This window comes from Palaemon carinicauda, chromosome 1 (assembly GCF_036898095.1).
Source record: "Palaemon carinicauda isolate YSFRI2023 chromosome 1, ASM3689809v2, whole genome shotgun sequence".
In the NCBI taxonomy this organism is placed as follows: Eukaryota; Metazoa; Arthropoda; class Malacostraca; order Decapoda; family Palaemonidae; genus Palaemon; species Palaemon carinicauda.
In genome coordinates, this window is record NC_090725.1 from 257,929,017 (window position 1) to 257,946,318 (window position 17,302).

Below are 17,302 nucleotides of genomic sequence, written 5' to 3' on the forward strand. Positions count from 1 at the left end.
TTTTCTATTAATTTTCCCCTTTCGATATGATAATTATTTTATAAATACACTAATAACTTTTAATATCTCCTCTGCAAGTGAATTTCGAAATTAATTATTGCACAAATTCAACAATTTTCACAATTAAGGGACAAATACATTATAAAATTATTTCATTCTGATAGAATCAATTTGTATAATGTGAAGTACAGGTACATTTAAATTCAATAGTCCGCCAAACCCTTCCTATAGTAGAGGGTGTCGGCGGACTTTGGAATTTAACTACTGTACAGTCAGCCGATAAGCTCCCCATCGTATCATATTTACCACATATTCTAAATGTATACAATGTTTTATCTAGTTTTAATGGCGGTAATTAGAAATTTGATTTGATAAAATGAAACAAAACTAACTTCTAACAATTAATGATTTCAACGTTGAATATTCCAGGGACTCGTAATAAGTGCATCATGTAAGAATAAATCAGTGAATAGTACGAAAACCTCGATGAGTTTTATTATCCTTTCCAACTTTCCAAAAGTGACAAATAAAAGAAAATAAGTCTAACGAAGCACGTATATACAATAAAACATATGTGTGATTATATAAGAATTAAAAATTTGTGTCTTAATAACTTGGAGAGAGAGAGAGAGAGAGAGAGAGAGAGAGAGAGAGAGAGAGAGAGAGAGAGAGAGAGAGAGAGAGAGAGAGAGCCAAAACACACTGAAGGAACGTGAAATCTCCCAACCTTTATCTGCTTATCGTTTGTCTGACTCCATCTGATTAGAGCTAATAGAGATGCTAAGGCAGCTCTAAGTCTCTCTTTTATACAGCTATTTTTAGTACTTCAAAAACATAATAAAGGTACGATGTCTGTTACTATGGTCAGCTATCTCTCTCTCTCTCTCTCTCTCTCTCTCTCTCTCTCTCTCTCTCTCTCTCTATATATATATATATATATATATATATATATCTTTCCTAACCATTACATGTGAAATTACATGTAGTTTTATACTTTAAAAAAAAATTATGCAGGCATTAAATACCTTTAATAATTTCTAACATGCAAGAGCATTTCAGGTGTGCGCCATCTTCAGATTGCCAAATCAAGTAAATGTCCTTCCATAGCAATTCGGCGTGGGATTTATAAGGATCATGAAGCTATAATAAATAGTCCTGTTGAAGTATTCTTATAAGGCTCCTGATTTCTATACCAATTGAACTTGAACGAGTAAATCTTCCAGCAGACGAAGGTAAAACGTTCCTTCTCATGGTAAGATCAATTTATTTTTGTTGCTCTATCTATAAGACAGACCGTGGCAGATTAATTATATTCACGAAGTTCTATGTAATTTCTTTATTGAATACGAAATAGATTTTAAGATCATCATTACGGAGTCAAAACACATTGCACTACCCTGCAATTTCCAAGGTCGCCCGCTGTTGATGTCTTTAACATTGCCTCATTACATTCTCTAGCAATTGCATAATCAAATCTGATGTCACTAATCTTAAAGTAAATTAAACACTCCAAAAAATCCTGATTATGTAAAATTTACATCTATTGTTTATTCTATTAAAAAAATCAACATATTTTAGTAAGCAAAATCAAAATGATTTACGAGAAGCTTTACCAACCAATGCAACAGCGAAACCTCATATTTCACGAAATTTATATAAAAATGATGACCAGACCTTAAATTTCATTTTTTCTTACACAGTCAGTTTTTAAGGACAACGACAGAGGCAGCAAAGGTTTTTAAGGCAGTCCAACTGCAATTAGCACCCATGTAAGAATGCGTGTACTCCCTCACCTAGCAAAAGGCATCCTACTTCAACTACAACTGCCCAGGTCTTAGTGCTTGTTTGTATGTTTATGCGCTCCAACAGGCGAGAGATGGTGTTGATAATCAACCTATGACACAGAACACAGACAGATTAGCCCCGCCACACCTATCGGGAGGTCATTTTGACGACAAACTAAACATGGGAAGGAAAACCTCTTCGTGCTGCACCATTGGGTTTCCACAGCGTGCTCTTCGAGGCAAGACACTAAAAGTGGTCGTATATCCTATTTGTAAACATAGCGAGCGCTCCAAATACATTATACGAATCTTTCTTCAATATGTGAAAAGTAACAAGAGGATTTTGAAAAAAAAAAAATGAAGAAAAAGCGAAGACAAAGCATAAAACTGAGTAAAGCAATACACAACATACTATACATATGTAGCGCATTTAGGATGGCACCAATTAAATTGATCCAATTAAAAAAAAAAAAAGCGTAAAATTGTAAAGACCCAGAAAACCTATGAAGAATGAGGATGACGTAATGGGAATACGGGTCAAGGTTTTACTTTCTCTCTTTGAAATCAGAGTGAAGAAAGATAACACTTCAGAATTGTTTAATACTATTGTTAAATCTTGAAAAATAGAGTGGTGAAAGCTGAGAAGCTGTAGGAAATTCTTATCTTTCAAATGCATAAAAAACACCATCCTTAGTATTTCAAAGTATTTCATACTGCAAAAGACTAAAAAAAAAACTTGATGATTTCAGTGCAACGTGTTTGCAACCTTGTCGAAAAGACTTCAAATCCAATGTAATGAGTATTTGAAGAATTGTGCATTTCAATTATTTCGTTATCTTTCATCGACGTCAATTTTCTCATATGCTATAAAGGCTAATCCGAAAACAAACCAATACATCCATCAATCAAAGTGAGCGCTTATACTTGATGGTACAGCCCTATGGTTGAGCCTGCGGCGCCCCTAGATCGCTTCAGATCTACTATCCGAAAGTCTACCAAGTTGTGAATGAGTCTTGGTGTATGGTGGGGTCATAATAAAAAGGGCATGGGGCCAGCATCCTCACTCCTGCTGATTTATAGAGGTAGCGGAACATTAACATTTTATACTACTCAATGATTATATATATATATATATATATATATATATATATATATATATATATATACAGTATATATATATATATATATATATATATATATATATATATATATATATACAGTATATATATATATATATATATATACAGTATATATATATATATATATATATATATATAGAGAGAGAGAGAGAGAGAGAGAGAGAGAGAGAGAGAGAGAGAGAGAGAGAGAGAGAGATAAATATCATCAGTCGTTGTTATTCCACTGCAGGACAAAGGCCTCAGACATGTCCTTCCGATTTGCGAAACAGTTTAAAAGTTTTACGGAACAAGCTAGCTCTAATACATATTTAATATAAATGGGTATTATCGGTGATTTTAATGTATCAATTTAGCATATAAAATCGAAGCGTCACATGATGATTACATAGTGGTTAAGCAAACATTACGATAATTATGCGTATATCAAGTGATAATGTAGGAAACAAATTCGTTAAACGCATATAAGCTTGTATATGAACGAACATTTATACAAACAAATATTAAACACTCAAAGTTCATAGCAAGCGAGCTGTGTCCTTGAGATCTACACAATAGGCACCATATTGAGTTTCTAGTCAAACTCATTATTATTCCTTGATACCTTATTCAGACGGCGAAGATTCATAAGCTCGTATATTGCGAGATCTCACCAAGCGATTGGGCGGTTTTCTTGCAAGCCTCCGTTCTTTATGGTGATTGGGTGCCAATATCTCAGCGAGGGACCTGATTGGCTAAGCTATGCGGCTGTAATTATGCCCGCTTAATCGGCATTGTAAACAAGGGCGACAACAGCGCATTAGTTAAAGCAAAAAGATGATGATAAAATGGCCTTTCGCTACCGTCGTTTTTCACAGCTATTTGAATTTTTTTTCTTTTTTTTTTTATTGAAATGTCGTATATACCTATTGTCCCATAGAAGTGGAAAAGTTCAATATTTTATTTCATACTAGTAACAAGTCTAAGTATTATTAAGAAAAATGTAAAAGGGTATCTTTCATATCTCAGAGCTATTGAGAAAAAGACCCTAAAATATACAATTTTAACACAAAGAAATTTTTTCACAACTTGACTTCTGCTGTTGTATCCTCTTCCAAGAGAACACAAAAACACAAGTGCTTGCTTCTCGATTAAAAGGAAATTCCAGAAGTATTTGAGGAATCAAAACAAGAAACGTTATATCCAATTTAGAACTTGCTAAATGCAATCGTTCATTCAGCTGATCTGCATCAGAAGGTAATTGAGTTGGCTCGTAAATATTTGGGAGCAGTTGCCGCTTGAACCCTTTATCTGTTAACGTTTCACCCAATTAAAACACGTCACTGCTTAATTCTAACTTATGACTCGTTCTGAATGAAATAGGACGCATAATCACCTTCGAGCTAATGGCAATATTTATGCCACCTGTTATAATAAACCAATAAAGTGCGTATAAAAATGCAACATGAAAAAACGCCAACAAAAAAGGGGGCATTTTCTCAGTATTGTTCTCGTCGGCAGATCCAGGATCAAATTGCATTGAACGTAATTGGATGAAACAGGATTTGGGCTCTCACAAATGACAGAGCCATATAAAGAAGGAATTTTACACCCACCTCCCACACCCATAAAACTTTCCTAACAGATGGATAAATGAGATTTTGAAGCCTTGTGATCTTAACCTACCGCAAAGAACACCTTTCGGAATTACGTGCCTTCAATAGAGATCTATAATGAACTCCAGTAAAAAATCCCGCACTGGTAACTTTAAGGTGCAAATCTTTACTACTTAATATTGACTTGCATAGAATATTACTCATTCATGTTTACTAGTCTTTAGTACTTCATTGGGTCATGGATTTGGGAATGATTTACAAGTCATTGTATCAACCACTTATCAGAGCTTTCATAGCTTACTGAACTTATTGTTTGCCTCTCCGTCACTCTGTCAGTACACATCAAAATACTGAGATTGTTTTGAAGGATTTTGAAATGCGTTCGTTGAAGTTTACAGATTGAAAGAATGAATACAATGAAGACCTTATGAATAAACAGACAAAGCAGGATAATCTAAGATAGAAATTTACATATTTATGAAGATCCTTTTTTTTTTTTTACTTTGAAGAATAAAATGCCGTTTTTACATAATTCAGCATTATATTTGATTTGAAATAAATCATGTAAAACTAATTTACTAGACTTGTCTTTTTAATCAATTAAAATAAACAAACGTTACTGAAGTCTAGGGAATAAAGAATGGAATTTTGTTACTTTACCCCTCACTACGTCATTCTTTTCAAGTAAGGTTCTAAGTTACACTGTAATCCTATAGTTATCATAGTTTCACATAGTTTCCACCCCTCCATCTTTGGAAAATTGTTCGTTTAATATGGGGGATATTTCTACTTTTATTCAAAGTTCATTTTATCTGCCCAGACTTGTTATCTTCTCTCTCTCTCTCTCTCTCTCTCTCTATAATACCATGATCATTCTTCTCTCCTAGTCATTGGAAATTAGCAATCCACACTTTGGTTTACAATTCTAACATTCTTCAGCCAAACTTTGGGATCCTCTCGAAGTATCTACTTTTCTGATTCGCATAAACCTTTGTCAATGGTTTCTTATTCTTGTTTCTTCAAGGAGTGAACACAAAAAGGAATTACGTTACTGTCTCCGAATGAAGAAGACAACTGAAGCAAATTCATTTAGATTAATTTGTAAGTCTTGTAACAGACATAACACTATTCTTAGCACATTACTAAGATTTGGTTACTCTTTCATGAAATTAATTTTCAATTGATAACCAGTAAAAAGGCACACTGTAAAGTACCTATAACATTTCTCTCTCTCTCTCTCTCTCTCTCTCTCTCTCTCTCTCTCTCTCTCTCTCTCTCTCTCGCCATGAAATGTAAAGAAAATTCCACGAGGCATTGAGTTGAAGCATTAGCTAATGAGATCCTCCCTTATACCATTGAGGATAATAAATCTCTTATGTTCATAGCACCTCTTCGGTATAAGGTTTAGTAAAGGGGCAAGCTTCAACAAATACAGTTAAACTTTAATTACAATTGCTTATTTAGACGAAAGGGAGATACAGAACTAGAGGTATTAATTCCCTCAATAGTCTCCTTATTATCCATCGTTATTAGCATTATCATTTCCAAAACATGCATTCATCCACATGGGACAGACCTAAAAGAAAAAAAAAATTGAAAATAAAGCTGTAACAGAATAAAATATTTCAATATGACAAAAGAGAAAAAATAAAATAGCATATAAATCAAACGTATATAAGCAACAGTATAAATAAAAAAAAAAATAGTCTATGGTCCATAGTATTTTTTCAGGAAATGGTACAGGTCTCTTAGAATAAATATAGGCCTACGCATTGATAATCTAGAAGTTCTAACCGTGGGTTAACCACCTAGGGGCTAGACGCACCGTCAAAAAGCCCCTGTCCGGAGAGAAGCTCCGGGCAATCTAAAGAAGAAGAAGAAGAACCGTGGGTTCATGGGAATTTAAATATCATTTCATGCCTCTTGAGTCGCTGTCCCTTTAACAGGAGTTCCCTATCGAAAGCGGATTTACAGAAGATGGACAGACTGTATATCTTTGTAAGATGTTCCAAATCATAATTACTATTGAGAAATGTGGGATTACTATCCTAAAACATTAAGAATAAACGTTTTCTATCTAGGGAGGAATGTTGAATGAAACATTACTCCAATTACTGTATAAACAAGATCTGATGTTTATGGAATTAACTGTGTTATAGATAAGAGAAGCTTTATGAATATTTCTAGTTTTACGGCAGCATTAGGTAATAGTATTTCCTCCAAAAAAGAAAGACTAATGTCATATTCTAGTCTAGGCCTGAGTAAAACAAAAGACATGACTCTTCCATGGAAGAAAGTTTACATGTGAGCCAGGAATAAAATGAGGAAAGGGGATTCCAAAGCTTGGCAATTGAGTGAAGGGCGTGGAGGTTAAACATTAAAATTCCAATATTACCGATTTCTAGAGCACAGAAAAAGGCACTATGAAACAAAACAAAACAAAAAATCAAATAAAAATTTACGATGAACTGACAAATACTCAGAATTATTATGTTAAAATCTGCGTATATAATGTATGTCATGGGGGAGCATAGTACAAGATTGGTTAAACAATAGTCTTGGTTTTGCCCGTGTAGAGTATAACGACTTGGACTCTCCTCGTCCCTTGGGTAGATGGGAAAGGAAAAGGGGAGGAGGAACCGGGGTGGGAAGGGATGAATCTGTGTATGGTATGTGCGTGTGTGTGTAGATATACATCTAAACATTTGGGCGTAATTTTTTACGGGCTACATATACTGGTTTAGAATAAATAAAGAGTGGAAAATATGGATTTTCTGCAGGTTATGCCATATCTGACAGCATTTTCAAGCCATGAAAAAAAATGCAATGTACCATAAAATTTGACTTTCCTTTAATAACGAAATATGTTACACCATCTGCACTCACTAATTCATTGATTCTGTAAAGTCAATATGAACAGAAATACGAATGAAAGACAAGTTTGGATGTTTCATGCAAATGAGGGTGAGCCCATTTGGAAGCTTTTATGAGACAGCAACATCAGGAAATCCATCAGGTGGGGTCTGTACATCTTCGTTCCCACCGTTATTCCTACATTAAGGGGTCGGTTACCTGATGTGCCCTCTCCAAAGCCTTAGATCAAAGCCATACTCTTCCACCAAACCTCTTCTCTCCATATCATCCTTCAGCCTATCTTCCCATCTAATTCTCTGCCTCCCTCTTGATCTTCTCCCCTTAACAGGTTCCGCCCAAGTCCTCCTCAGCCCCTCCCCGCGATCCATCCTTAACACATGGCCACACCATCTTTACTACGCCTACCATTCTTCTTATTTCATTATTTTCCAATCTTTCAATCAGTGATATTCCCATATTCCACCTTAGCATTCTCATCTCTGTTCTCTCCACCTTTGATTCCTCTTTTCGTCTTAAAGCCCAAGTTTCTGACCCATACATTAACACTAGTCTTATTACTTTGCTATAGTTCTTGACTTTTTTCTATCACACTACTCCTGCTACCTCCCTCTACTTTCCCCATGTTGCTTTTATCCTATTTTCAACTTCAGCCTCACATCCTCCCTCGTGATTTACAAAAGATCCCAAGTATCGAAATGGCTCTATCTGTTTTGTAACTGCTCCTCTACTTTCATGTATGGCTAGCATGTCCCTTCCTTCCTTACTGCTAACCATGGCTTTTGTCTTATCCACATTCACAGTCAAACCCCTCTTTTCCAAAGTCGCTTGCCACTCTATCACCCTGCTCTGTAATTCTTCCTCATTTTCAGCAGCAATCACCAAAACCTCTGCATGTAGCAACTCACACAACTCTTCATTTCTGATCCCTTCACTTATTACATCATAGACCAACACAAATAAAAACTTGCTTAATGCTGACCCCTAATGTAATTCAACACTAACTTCAAACGTTTCTGTTTCTCCAACAGCTGTTATTACTTTTGTCCTTGTTCTTTTATAAATCATCTCTACCATTCTAACCAAGTTCTCCAGGATTTTCTTCTTCCTCAAGACCAGAACATCACTTCTCTTAGTACTGTCATAAGCCTTCTCTAAATTTACAAAAGCACAGAAGATCTTCTGGTTTCCCTCTAGTCTCTTTTCTTGTAACTGCCTTATTATGAATATGGCATTCAATATCCCTCTCCCCCTCATGAATCCTTACTACTGTTTCCCAATCTTTATAATCTTTCATCTAGTACACTTTCTAACACTTTCAAACCATGCTCTGTTAATTTAATTCCTCTGCAGTTACTGTATTCCATGATGTCACCTTTCTGCTTAAATATAGATGCCATTAGACTCTCCTCCCAGTCTTTAGGCATCACTTCCTCTTCCCATATTGCTGTCAATAAATCCAGCATCCATTCTTCCCCCACCGTGTAGCTAGTATCTTGACCATTCCAATTTGAAACTCTGATGGGCCTGGTCCTTTACCATTCTTCATTCTACGTAATGCCCACTTCACTTCTGTTTCTATACTCTGTATCTCCATCACTGGCCCCTCCACCCTTTGTGCTTCTCCAGCTCCTCTTTCTCATTTTCAGTATTCAATAGTTGCTCATACTATTCTCTCCATCTTCTCTTCATGCCATCATCCTTATGCAGTATATGCCATCTCTATCCCTGATGACTACCAGTTGCCCCACAATCCTGTCTTTGCCTTTTCAACTTTGAAATCTTATAGATGGGTTTTGGCCTATACATATATAGCTATATTTGAATGATGACCAGTCCAAAATGGAAGTCGACACAGGTGTCACTGACTGACGGGGAAGGGAACTACAATTTTTATAATGTCATCAGGATTCCTAAAGACAATGACAGCTACAAAACACTAAATACTTTGAAAAACAAGCATTTACGAAGGTCGTATCAATTTGCTAATTGTTGAGGAAAATCCCATCCATTAGATTCTAACTTCAGAGAAGAAGCAGAGCTATCTCTTGCAGTTTAGTTTTAAGAAGAGCATCGTAATTACCCTTATAAAACATATAAACTTTGCTTGAAACCTTCTGCTGACCTATATAAGTTATACTTTTACTAAGCTTAGCCTTCATATCAAATCCCCGTCTACATGAATAATCAAATTAATGCAATGCAATTCCTTAATATTACGTCAGTTGGAAATAATTCTAGAGAACTACTGTACATACCAATTCATCACTTTCTATTAGTTCCCAGTTGTTACATTTCTTTGGCCACACTGTTTGTTTAGTTGTGCTTCCAGGAGTATATCTAATACTTGATATCTGCATTGTTTACGATATACTACAATGACGAATAAGGCCATTGACTCGACTTTGGTCGAGACGTCTGATAGAGCTGGATCGAGAACGCTATTAGATACGTTAGTAATTTCTTGCATTAGCAAAACCTCAAACACAATGCCACAAACGACCTGCTATTCCGTTCAGTAATATGTGTACAGCATTGAAGTCACTACTTAAGGTAGTAAGTTGGCGAGGGCTCCAGCCACCCGTTGAAATACTACCACTAGAGAGTTACGGGGTTCTTTGAATAGCCAGACAGTAAAATATTGTATCCTTCTCTCTTATTACGGTTCCCCTTTGCCTACACATACACCGAATAGTCTGGCCTATTCTTTACAGATTCTCCTCTGTTCTCATACACCTGACAACACTGAGATTACCAAACAATTCTTTTTCACCTAAGGGGTTAATTACAGCACTGTATTTGTTCAGTGGCTACTTTCCTCTTGGTGAGGGTAGAAGAGACACTTTAGCTATGGTATGCAGCTCTTCTAGGTGAAGGACACTCCAAAATCAAACCATTGTTCTCTAGTCTTGAGTAGTGCCATAGCCTCTGTACCATGGTCTTCCACTGACTTGGGTTAGAGTTCTCTTGCTTGAGGGTACACTCGGGCACACTATTCTATGTAATTATCTTTCTCTTGTTTTATTCAAGTTTTTATATTTCTTTTAATGTTGTTACTCTTTTTAGAATATTTAAAATATTTTATTTTTCCTTGATTCCTTTCCTCACTGCACTATTTCCCCTTGGGGTAACTTGATTGTATTTTTATATTTTCGTTAATGACATCATGGAAATTCACGGTAACATGTCCATATTTTAACGATAAATGCAATGAAGCATCTAACACAGATATGCGGAGAATCTATAATTCAGTTTAGCGAAACAGATAGAAAAACGGGTGAACAGACAATGAATTGATAAATAACACATAGAGAGAGGAAAACCGTACATTTATTACACTCAGTATTATATATTATTCCTGTAATTTCTATTAATTTGGCTATTTTTCCCATCTGCTTAAGCACCTTCCATTTCTTTCACTATCTTTATCTTTTTTTTTATCTATTAAAATCTGCACTAAACTCCGTTTAAAATCATTTCCACATGCATTACCGCCTTTAAACCATCTTCATCTTCCTAATTCAAAGAGAGAAAAGGCGGAAACGCATGAAGCAAGGCATCCTTTTTCATACCGCTAAAGACCACAGATTTCCTCTCGCAAATACGTGTATTAATATACGTCAGATCAAGTTCTTTTATATTTGTTCGAGAACCACCACATTTTGCTTCTCATCCATCCTGTGACGTGGCTTTCGACAGAAACATTAAGCAGCCTTTTTATTGCCATCTGTCGTCTGTTTTCCTCCCATTAAGATTCAATTGATTTTCCTTTAATTTTCAAATCCAATTACTGATGTCCGTCAGGAATGAATATTCAACAAATATTCTATCTTTATTGCCACCTAGATAATAATTAGTTTGTTTTATTCAATTTGGATTGGTTTTATCTTCCCTAAATTGTAAGAGATAAAACAGTTTTATTTTAGAAAAAAGTAAGGTTTTAAAGCGAAATGAATGCATAGTAAATCAAAGCGATAACACCACCTGTGGAGAGATAGAGAGAGAGAGAGAGAGAGAGAGAGAGAGAGAGAGAGAGAGAGAGAGAGAGAGAGAGAGAGAGAGAGTTGAATACAAAGGGAGGAACCCCACCCACCTGGAGTTAAAGAAAACAAATGGAATCTCTTCGACTTCCTTTCACTCCTTTACTAATAGTGCAACATCTTTGTCTCGATTCTCTTTGAGATCACAATAAATCCCACTAAAATAGCCTTTCTTCCTTCATTCATTCGTGAAATGAATGAATGAATGGAAATAATCGGGAAGACAGAAATTCTCGCTGAAATGTAATTAAGATTGAGTGTATTTTTGAACTATTAGTCATTCAAACGCGAGACCAGAAACAGAGATTTAGACATATTTTACTTTATTATTATTATTATCATTATTATTATTATTACTATCATTATTACGAATGACGTTAAACGTCCAGCGGTTAGCTTGATGACGAATAAAGGAATGACTATTTTTGGCTGTTGACATTTTCAGCAAGAGAGTAATGGCAACTCATAGTTTATTCTCCAATTATAAATTACCATAAATATCTGAATAGATTGTCAAAGAAAACTTATCTTTTCTTTCTTTGTTCCTGAACTGAGTATTTGATATGTATTTAATCATAGTTTTAAATAATTTATGGCTCAGGATCTAAGGAGAAAACGTTAGGAATTAGGGTTGGCGATTTTCTTTTTTAAATATATAGATTTTTGTATCTAAATCAGGTTTATTTGATTTAAATCGAATCTTTATAGATTTTTAAATATTATGGGATAAATGATTGCTAGAGGACATTAATAGCATATCAATTACAAAAAATAGAATAAGTTGCATAAAACCATAAAATACTATAACATAACATGAAATGATGAAAAGTAAATGGAAATTATAAGGAGCAGTGTTATATAGACTTGCCACAAGTATAAAAGGAAATGTATAAGCCTACATGTAGAATATTATCACTGTACAGCTCACAAATTTTAACAAGATTCGTGTTTAAGTTATTGAAACTTGTTCTGAGTAAGCAGCTTCTCACTAAGTCAGTTGCTGCTTTGAAATCAACCAGGAAGGATTTCTTCTGGACCTGACAGAGTAGTTCCTTCAGGCAGAAAAAATGATCTTGTCTGTAATTATTTTGAAAAACTACCAACTTCTGGCAAAGGCTACTGAGCTAAATGCGAAGACTGCAGCCAAGAATTACAGGGCATTGTGTCAAGATTAAAGTCTCACAGAGATAAATGCCAAAGTTAGCCACAGCATACAGAAGAAATTGATGATCCAGGTAAATAATTTTACTTTCATTGTGTGCAATTCTCCCTTTTCATACACAACTACATGTATATTTGGTGGACAATGGAGAGCATGTGTAATAAAAATGTAAAGGCCTAAAAAGATGATAATTCAACTTCATTACTTGGGTAATGACTATATCATTATAATATACTGTATCTACTCAACTTTGAGGACTAGATGATTATTATTCATTTCATTCAACAGAGTGTAATATATTTCATAGGTTCCATTAGAATTCAGCACAAAGGGACTTAGCTTAATCTAACCTAACTCTAACCCATTATTTTAGTGAATTTAAAAGTGAGCTTAATCCTGTGTGGAGTGAACTCCAAGCACCTATTTCATATCCTGTTAATTATTTCCAAATAATTTAGTGACTTGTGTGAATATGATCATTATCTAAAAAATGTATGGTAACTACTGTAATCTAAAGTAGCCTAAATCACATTTACTTATCCGTTTATAAATTATGCAATATGCTAAAATTTTCCTTTTCCTTTTCAGGTTCTGTACCAACAGCTTCAATCTCTACCAACAGCTTCAAAATAAAAAGGATGACAAAAGCATGGCGAGGAATCAGATCATCTCATCATTTGCTAACCAGACTCCACCATTTAAAAGGTCACTATTAGACTCCTCCATAGGCGCCACTTCTGCTAAATCATTTTCATCTAAGAGAATGTCATCAACATCTCTGGACACATTCATCATAAAAACTTCAGCCTCTCAAAAAGAAAATCTCGACGAAGAAGTTTCAAGAATTATTTTTGCAACAAATTCAACAATTTGTCTTGTTAAGCATCCTGTTTCTCGAAAAAAATCAATGATTTAAAAAAAATTACCTGAATAAAATCATAATTCAAATCAAGATTTAAATCAGCCAACCCTGGAAGGAATTATAAAGCAATATATTTTCGAAAATATTTTTGTTTCGGGAAATCCTTATTCTCAACTTTGATTGTTGCACTTTCTAAAACAGCACAACTGGTTTTATATGATGGCAACAATTATAATTAATAATAATTTTTGGCGAGGTAGACCCAGCAATATGGAAGGTTGGTAAGAGTAGTAATCTTCCTCCTTCAGAAATAATTCTTTTCTATTCTTTTCTAGGGCAACTATGTGTAATAACAACAGTAGCAATAATAATAATAATAATAATAATAATAATAATAATAATAATAATAAATCATTATCATTACTACAATTATCATCATCATCATTATCTTTACAAGGAAAGTTGATGTAGATATAATTCTAAACCTTATTAGTATAATTACGTGGTTTTTGTACACCAGCCTTACTTCATTTCCACGTTTTTCGCTGACCATGAAATGTTGCGAGTCAGTTTTGTTTATATACTTTACTCACTTTGAAATCCCAACCATACCTAATCAATTTCCCGTAAAATCATTGAGTAATGTTTCTTAGCATATCTTACTATTTACCTATCAAATAGGCTATATTCATCTGTACATGGGCAATGCGAAATCTTTTCAAAATGGAACCACTTTTCCCTGCACAGGAGGCTGCCTTTTCGAGGAGCACTGCGCTCTCACCACCAAGACCAGTCGTGACGTCCAAAGGCATCAACAATGGAAGGCGGGACTTCCGATCTTCCCCTTGTTTTTCACACGAAAGTTTCCGCTCTTTTATTCCGAGAAGACGTGAGCCGCGCGCTCTGTCAACTTTAATTAAAAGTCCACTAAAAGTCTGTTATCAAGCTGACCTCCCTAGTTTGTTTGGCAAATGGGACAAATCAAACGGCAATTTTATCATTTTCCTCTCAGACTTCAGTCTATCTTATGCTTAAAATATTTGAATATCACAGAGTTTCTCACCACCCTTAAAAATGGTTCATTTTTTCTTACTGAATTAAAACAGGAAACCTGTCTGTTGATCAACTCTCCCCAACAGGAGCTTCCAAATCCGCCAAGGATGTGAGGGGTAAAAGAGGTGGGAACGAATAATTAGGTGCAATAAATGTACATCGGGATCATTATCTCATACTAATGATTCTGTCCTTGCAGAAATACACTTGACAGAGACCTTCGCACGCTGACATATCCTTGCCATTGAGAATGTTTCAAATTACGTAAGTTTGACAAACATCAAAATTCATCTCTTCAATTACACGGCAAAATTACGAAGTAACACATGGGACAAAAGTCCTTAAGTTTTTTGCTGACATGATCAACGTACTTCCGGTTGCGTAAGGCCGGGAATATTCACAACAAAACATTTTAGGATATTCGTCGTTATGGAGATGAATTGAATATTATGCTATTCATCCCTGCCTACCATTACAATGAGAATTATTTTTCAGGTTCTTCTCACCTTGAAAGAAGTCCTGACTGCGTGGGAAAGTTATTCTAAAGCAAAAAATCGATATTGATGTTAAAAGACATCAACTATTCGACCACATTATTCTGGGATGCCAGGAAATGAAAACAACAACATTCTCTCTGCTTAGAGTAGTATGAAAGTAAACAAGAGGCCATAGCATAGCTTACGAAACACGTGGATGGCTGACAGCAAAATCAAGCGTATCAGAAACAAATGACGGTTTCACAGATTAAAATAAAATTAATTAAAAATTTTCAAATAACTTCGGATTCATTACAAATAGCCCTAATGCAACTATAAAACAATCTTAGTCTCAATTTTTTTTTTTTATGCTAGTTAATATTATATTACTTTGCTCCGATCTCTACTATACATAAAATAGGTATCCACAACTATAGATTATTGGAAAAATTACTTTGGGCTTTGTATGCAACGAAAAGTGTATAAGATTATTGATATGTAAAAAGAAAAAAATATCAGCTATATCACTGTTACCACACACACACACAAACAGATGAACAGTATACAGAGCATATACAGTATACATATTGTATACACACGCACAAGCACACTCACACACATAAATAAACAACAGCAATCAGATTACAAACTTCCCTCAATGAATATTGCCAACATTTAACTAACGTCTACGGGCATCGCCTCCAACTTTTCATATGCTGACTGTACAGTAGATGGTGCAAAAGCGCAATGTTAATCCAAAATCGTAATCTTGATTTGTATCATCTCCAAAATTTCACAGTTTCTTCCGATGCATAATATCTATCCATTGCTAAAATATGGTGCAAATTCAATGGGTCAATTTGTTTTGAAGTAATCTTTCAAATTGTGAAAAATGCACCGGATTTAGAATCTGGATCCGATACCAGGTCATCTCCAAAAGTTGATGGAGTTGTCATCAACCTAGAGTATATACCCGTGTGTGTGTGTGTGTGTATATATATATATATATATATATATATATATATATATATACACATACATACATTGCCATACTGCAATTAAAAGTGAAAGCACCCAACAGAAATGTAGATAGAATACCTAGGTTTGATACATCTAAGCTCTAGAAGATGAGCACAGAGAAACCTTTGCAACTGATTGTAGGAGTCGATTTGCAGTCTTAGAGACTTACGGAAAACAGACAATTAATGAAGAATGTGTGATATTAAGAACATATATCAGTCAGTTGGTAGTGAAGTTTTGGGACATGCAGTTACAAGGAGAAAACCATGGATATCAAATGATACTTAGGATACTATAAAAAGGAGACAGACAGAAATTGATTGTCTAAAGTTTTCGAGTAATTAATAGAAATTACAAGGTAGAGCATGCTAAGTATTCCAGTATTGATAGTGAAGTCAAAAGAAAAGACAGGAATGAATGGAGAGAATATATAGATAGGAAAGCAGATGAGGCTGACAAAGCTATGAATTCTGGGAGTGGCTATGGTGTAAGAATTGCCCATAGAATTATTATTGAAATCTCTACCGGGGCAAAGAAGAAGTATTTACCCATCGCAAAGAGAGATGGTTCTGTTATAACAACAGATGAAGAAAGACAACGTTGGATGGAAGACTTTAGTGAGGTCATGAATAGGAGGTATGAAGGGAATATTTTGATTGATATGCCTGAAGCTGAAGAAGACCTTGATGTGCCATGAATGAATTCCGTGTGTTTGAAGTCGAAGATATTAAAAGACAAAAGAGACAGAACATCCCTGGATACGATGGAATAACTGCTGAGGTGATATTGGCCGAAGATGAAGTGACTATAAGAATTCTTACATCATCATTTTGCAGAATATGGTGCGAAGAAACATAACTGATGAATGGGTGTTGCTGAAAATGGCCAAAAAGGAGATCTGACTGGTTGCAATAATTACAGAGGCATCACACTTACGTCCGTTGTCTTGAAAATATATAATATGCTAATTCTAAAGAGACTAGAGTAAAAGATTGATAAAAAACTGAGAGATGAACAAGCAGGAATTAGAAAAGGCATTAGTTGTACTGACCAAATTTTCATTTTAAGATATGTGTTACAGCAATATGTAGAATAGAGAAATCCACTTTGAATGACATTTGTGGACTATGTAAAAGCCTTTAATAGTGTACACCGGCCAACTTTATGAAGAGTCCTGCGTTATTATGGAGTTCCTCTTGTTTATATGCAATTTTGTTCAAGTCTGTTCACGAGCATAGTAAGTGCTAAATTAATGTTAGTGGAGTCCTATCAGATGAATTTTCAATAAACAGTGGAGTACTCC

General features: G+C 35.0%; 1 protein-coding gene across 1 annotated transcript; it reads right to left on the reverse strand.

Annotated features, from left to right (window-relative positions):
- Positions 1-7,998: 7,998 nt before the first annotated feature.
- Positions 7,999-9,746, reverse strand: LOC137638882 (uncharacterized). The gene is made up of 2 exons (XM_068371290.1): positions 9,645-9,746; positions 7,999-8,370 (listed from the first exon to the last, which is right to left on the reverse strand). Exons 1-2 carry the CDS (start codon positions 9,744-9,746, stop codon positions 7,999-8,001), a joined length of 474 nt encoding a protein of 157 aa, XP_068227391.1.
- Positions 9,747-17,302: the final 7,556 nt, after the last annotated feature.

Excerpts from the sequence above, each read along its gene's own strand:
- LOC137638882 (XM_068371290.1), bottom strand. The coding sequence starts at position 9,746 with ATGCAGATATCAAGTATTAGATATACTCCTGGAAGCACAACTAAACAA. Across the intron at positions 8,371-9,644 it reads TAATAGAAAGTGATGAATTG|GGGTCAGCATTAAGCAAGTT; the intron begins GTATGTACAGTA and ends GAATTACATTAG.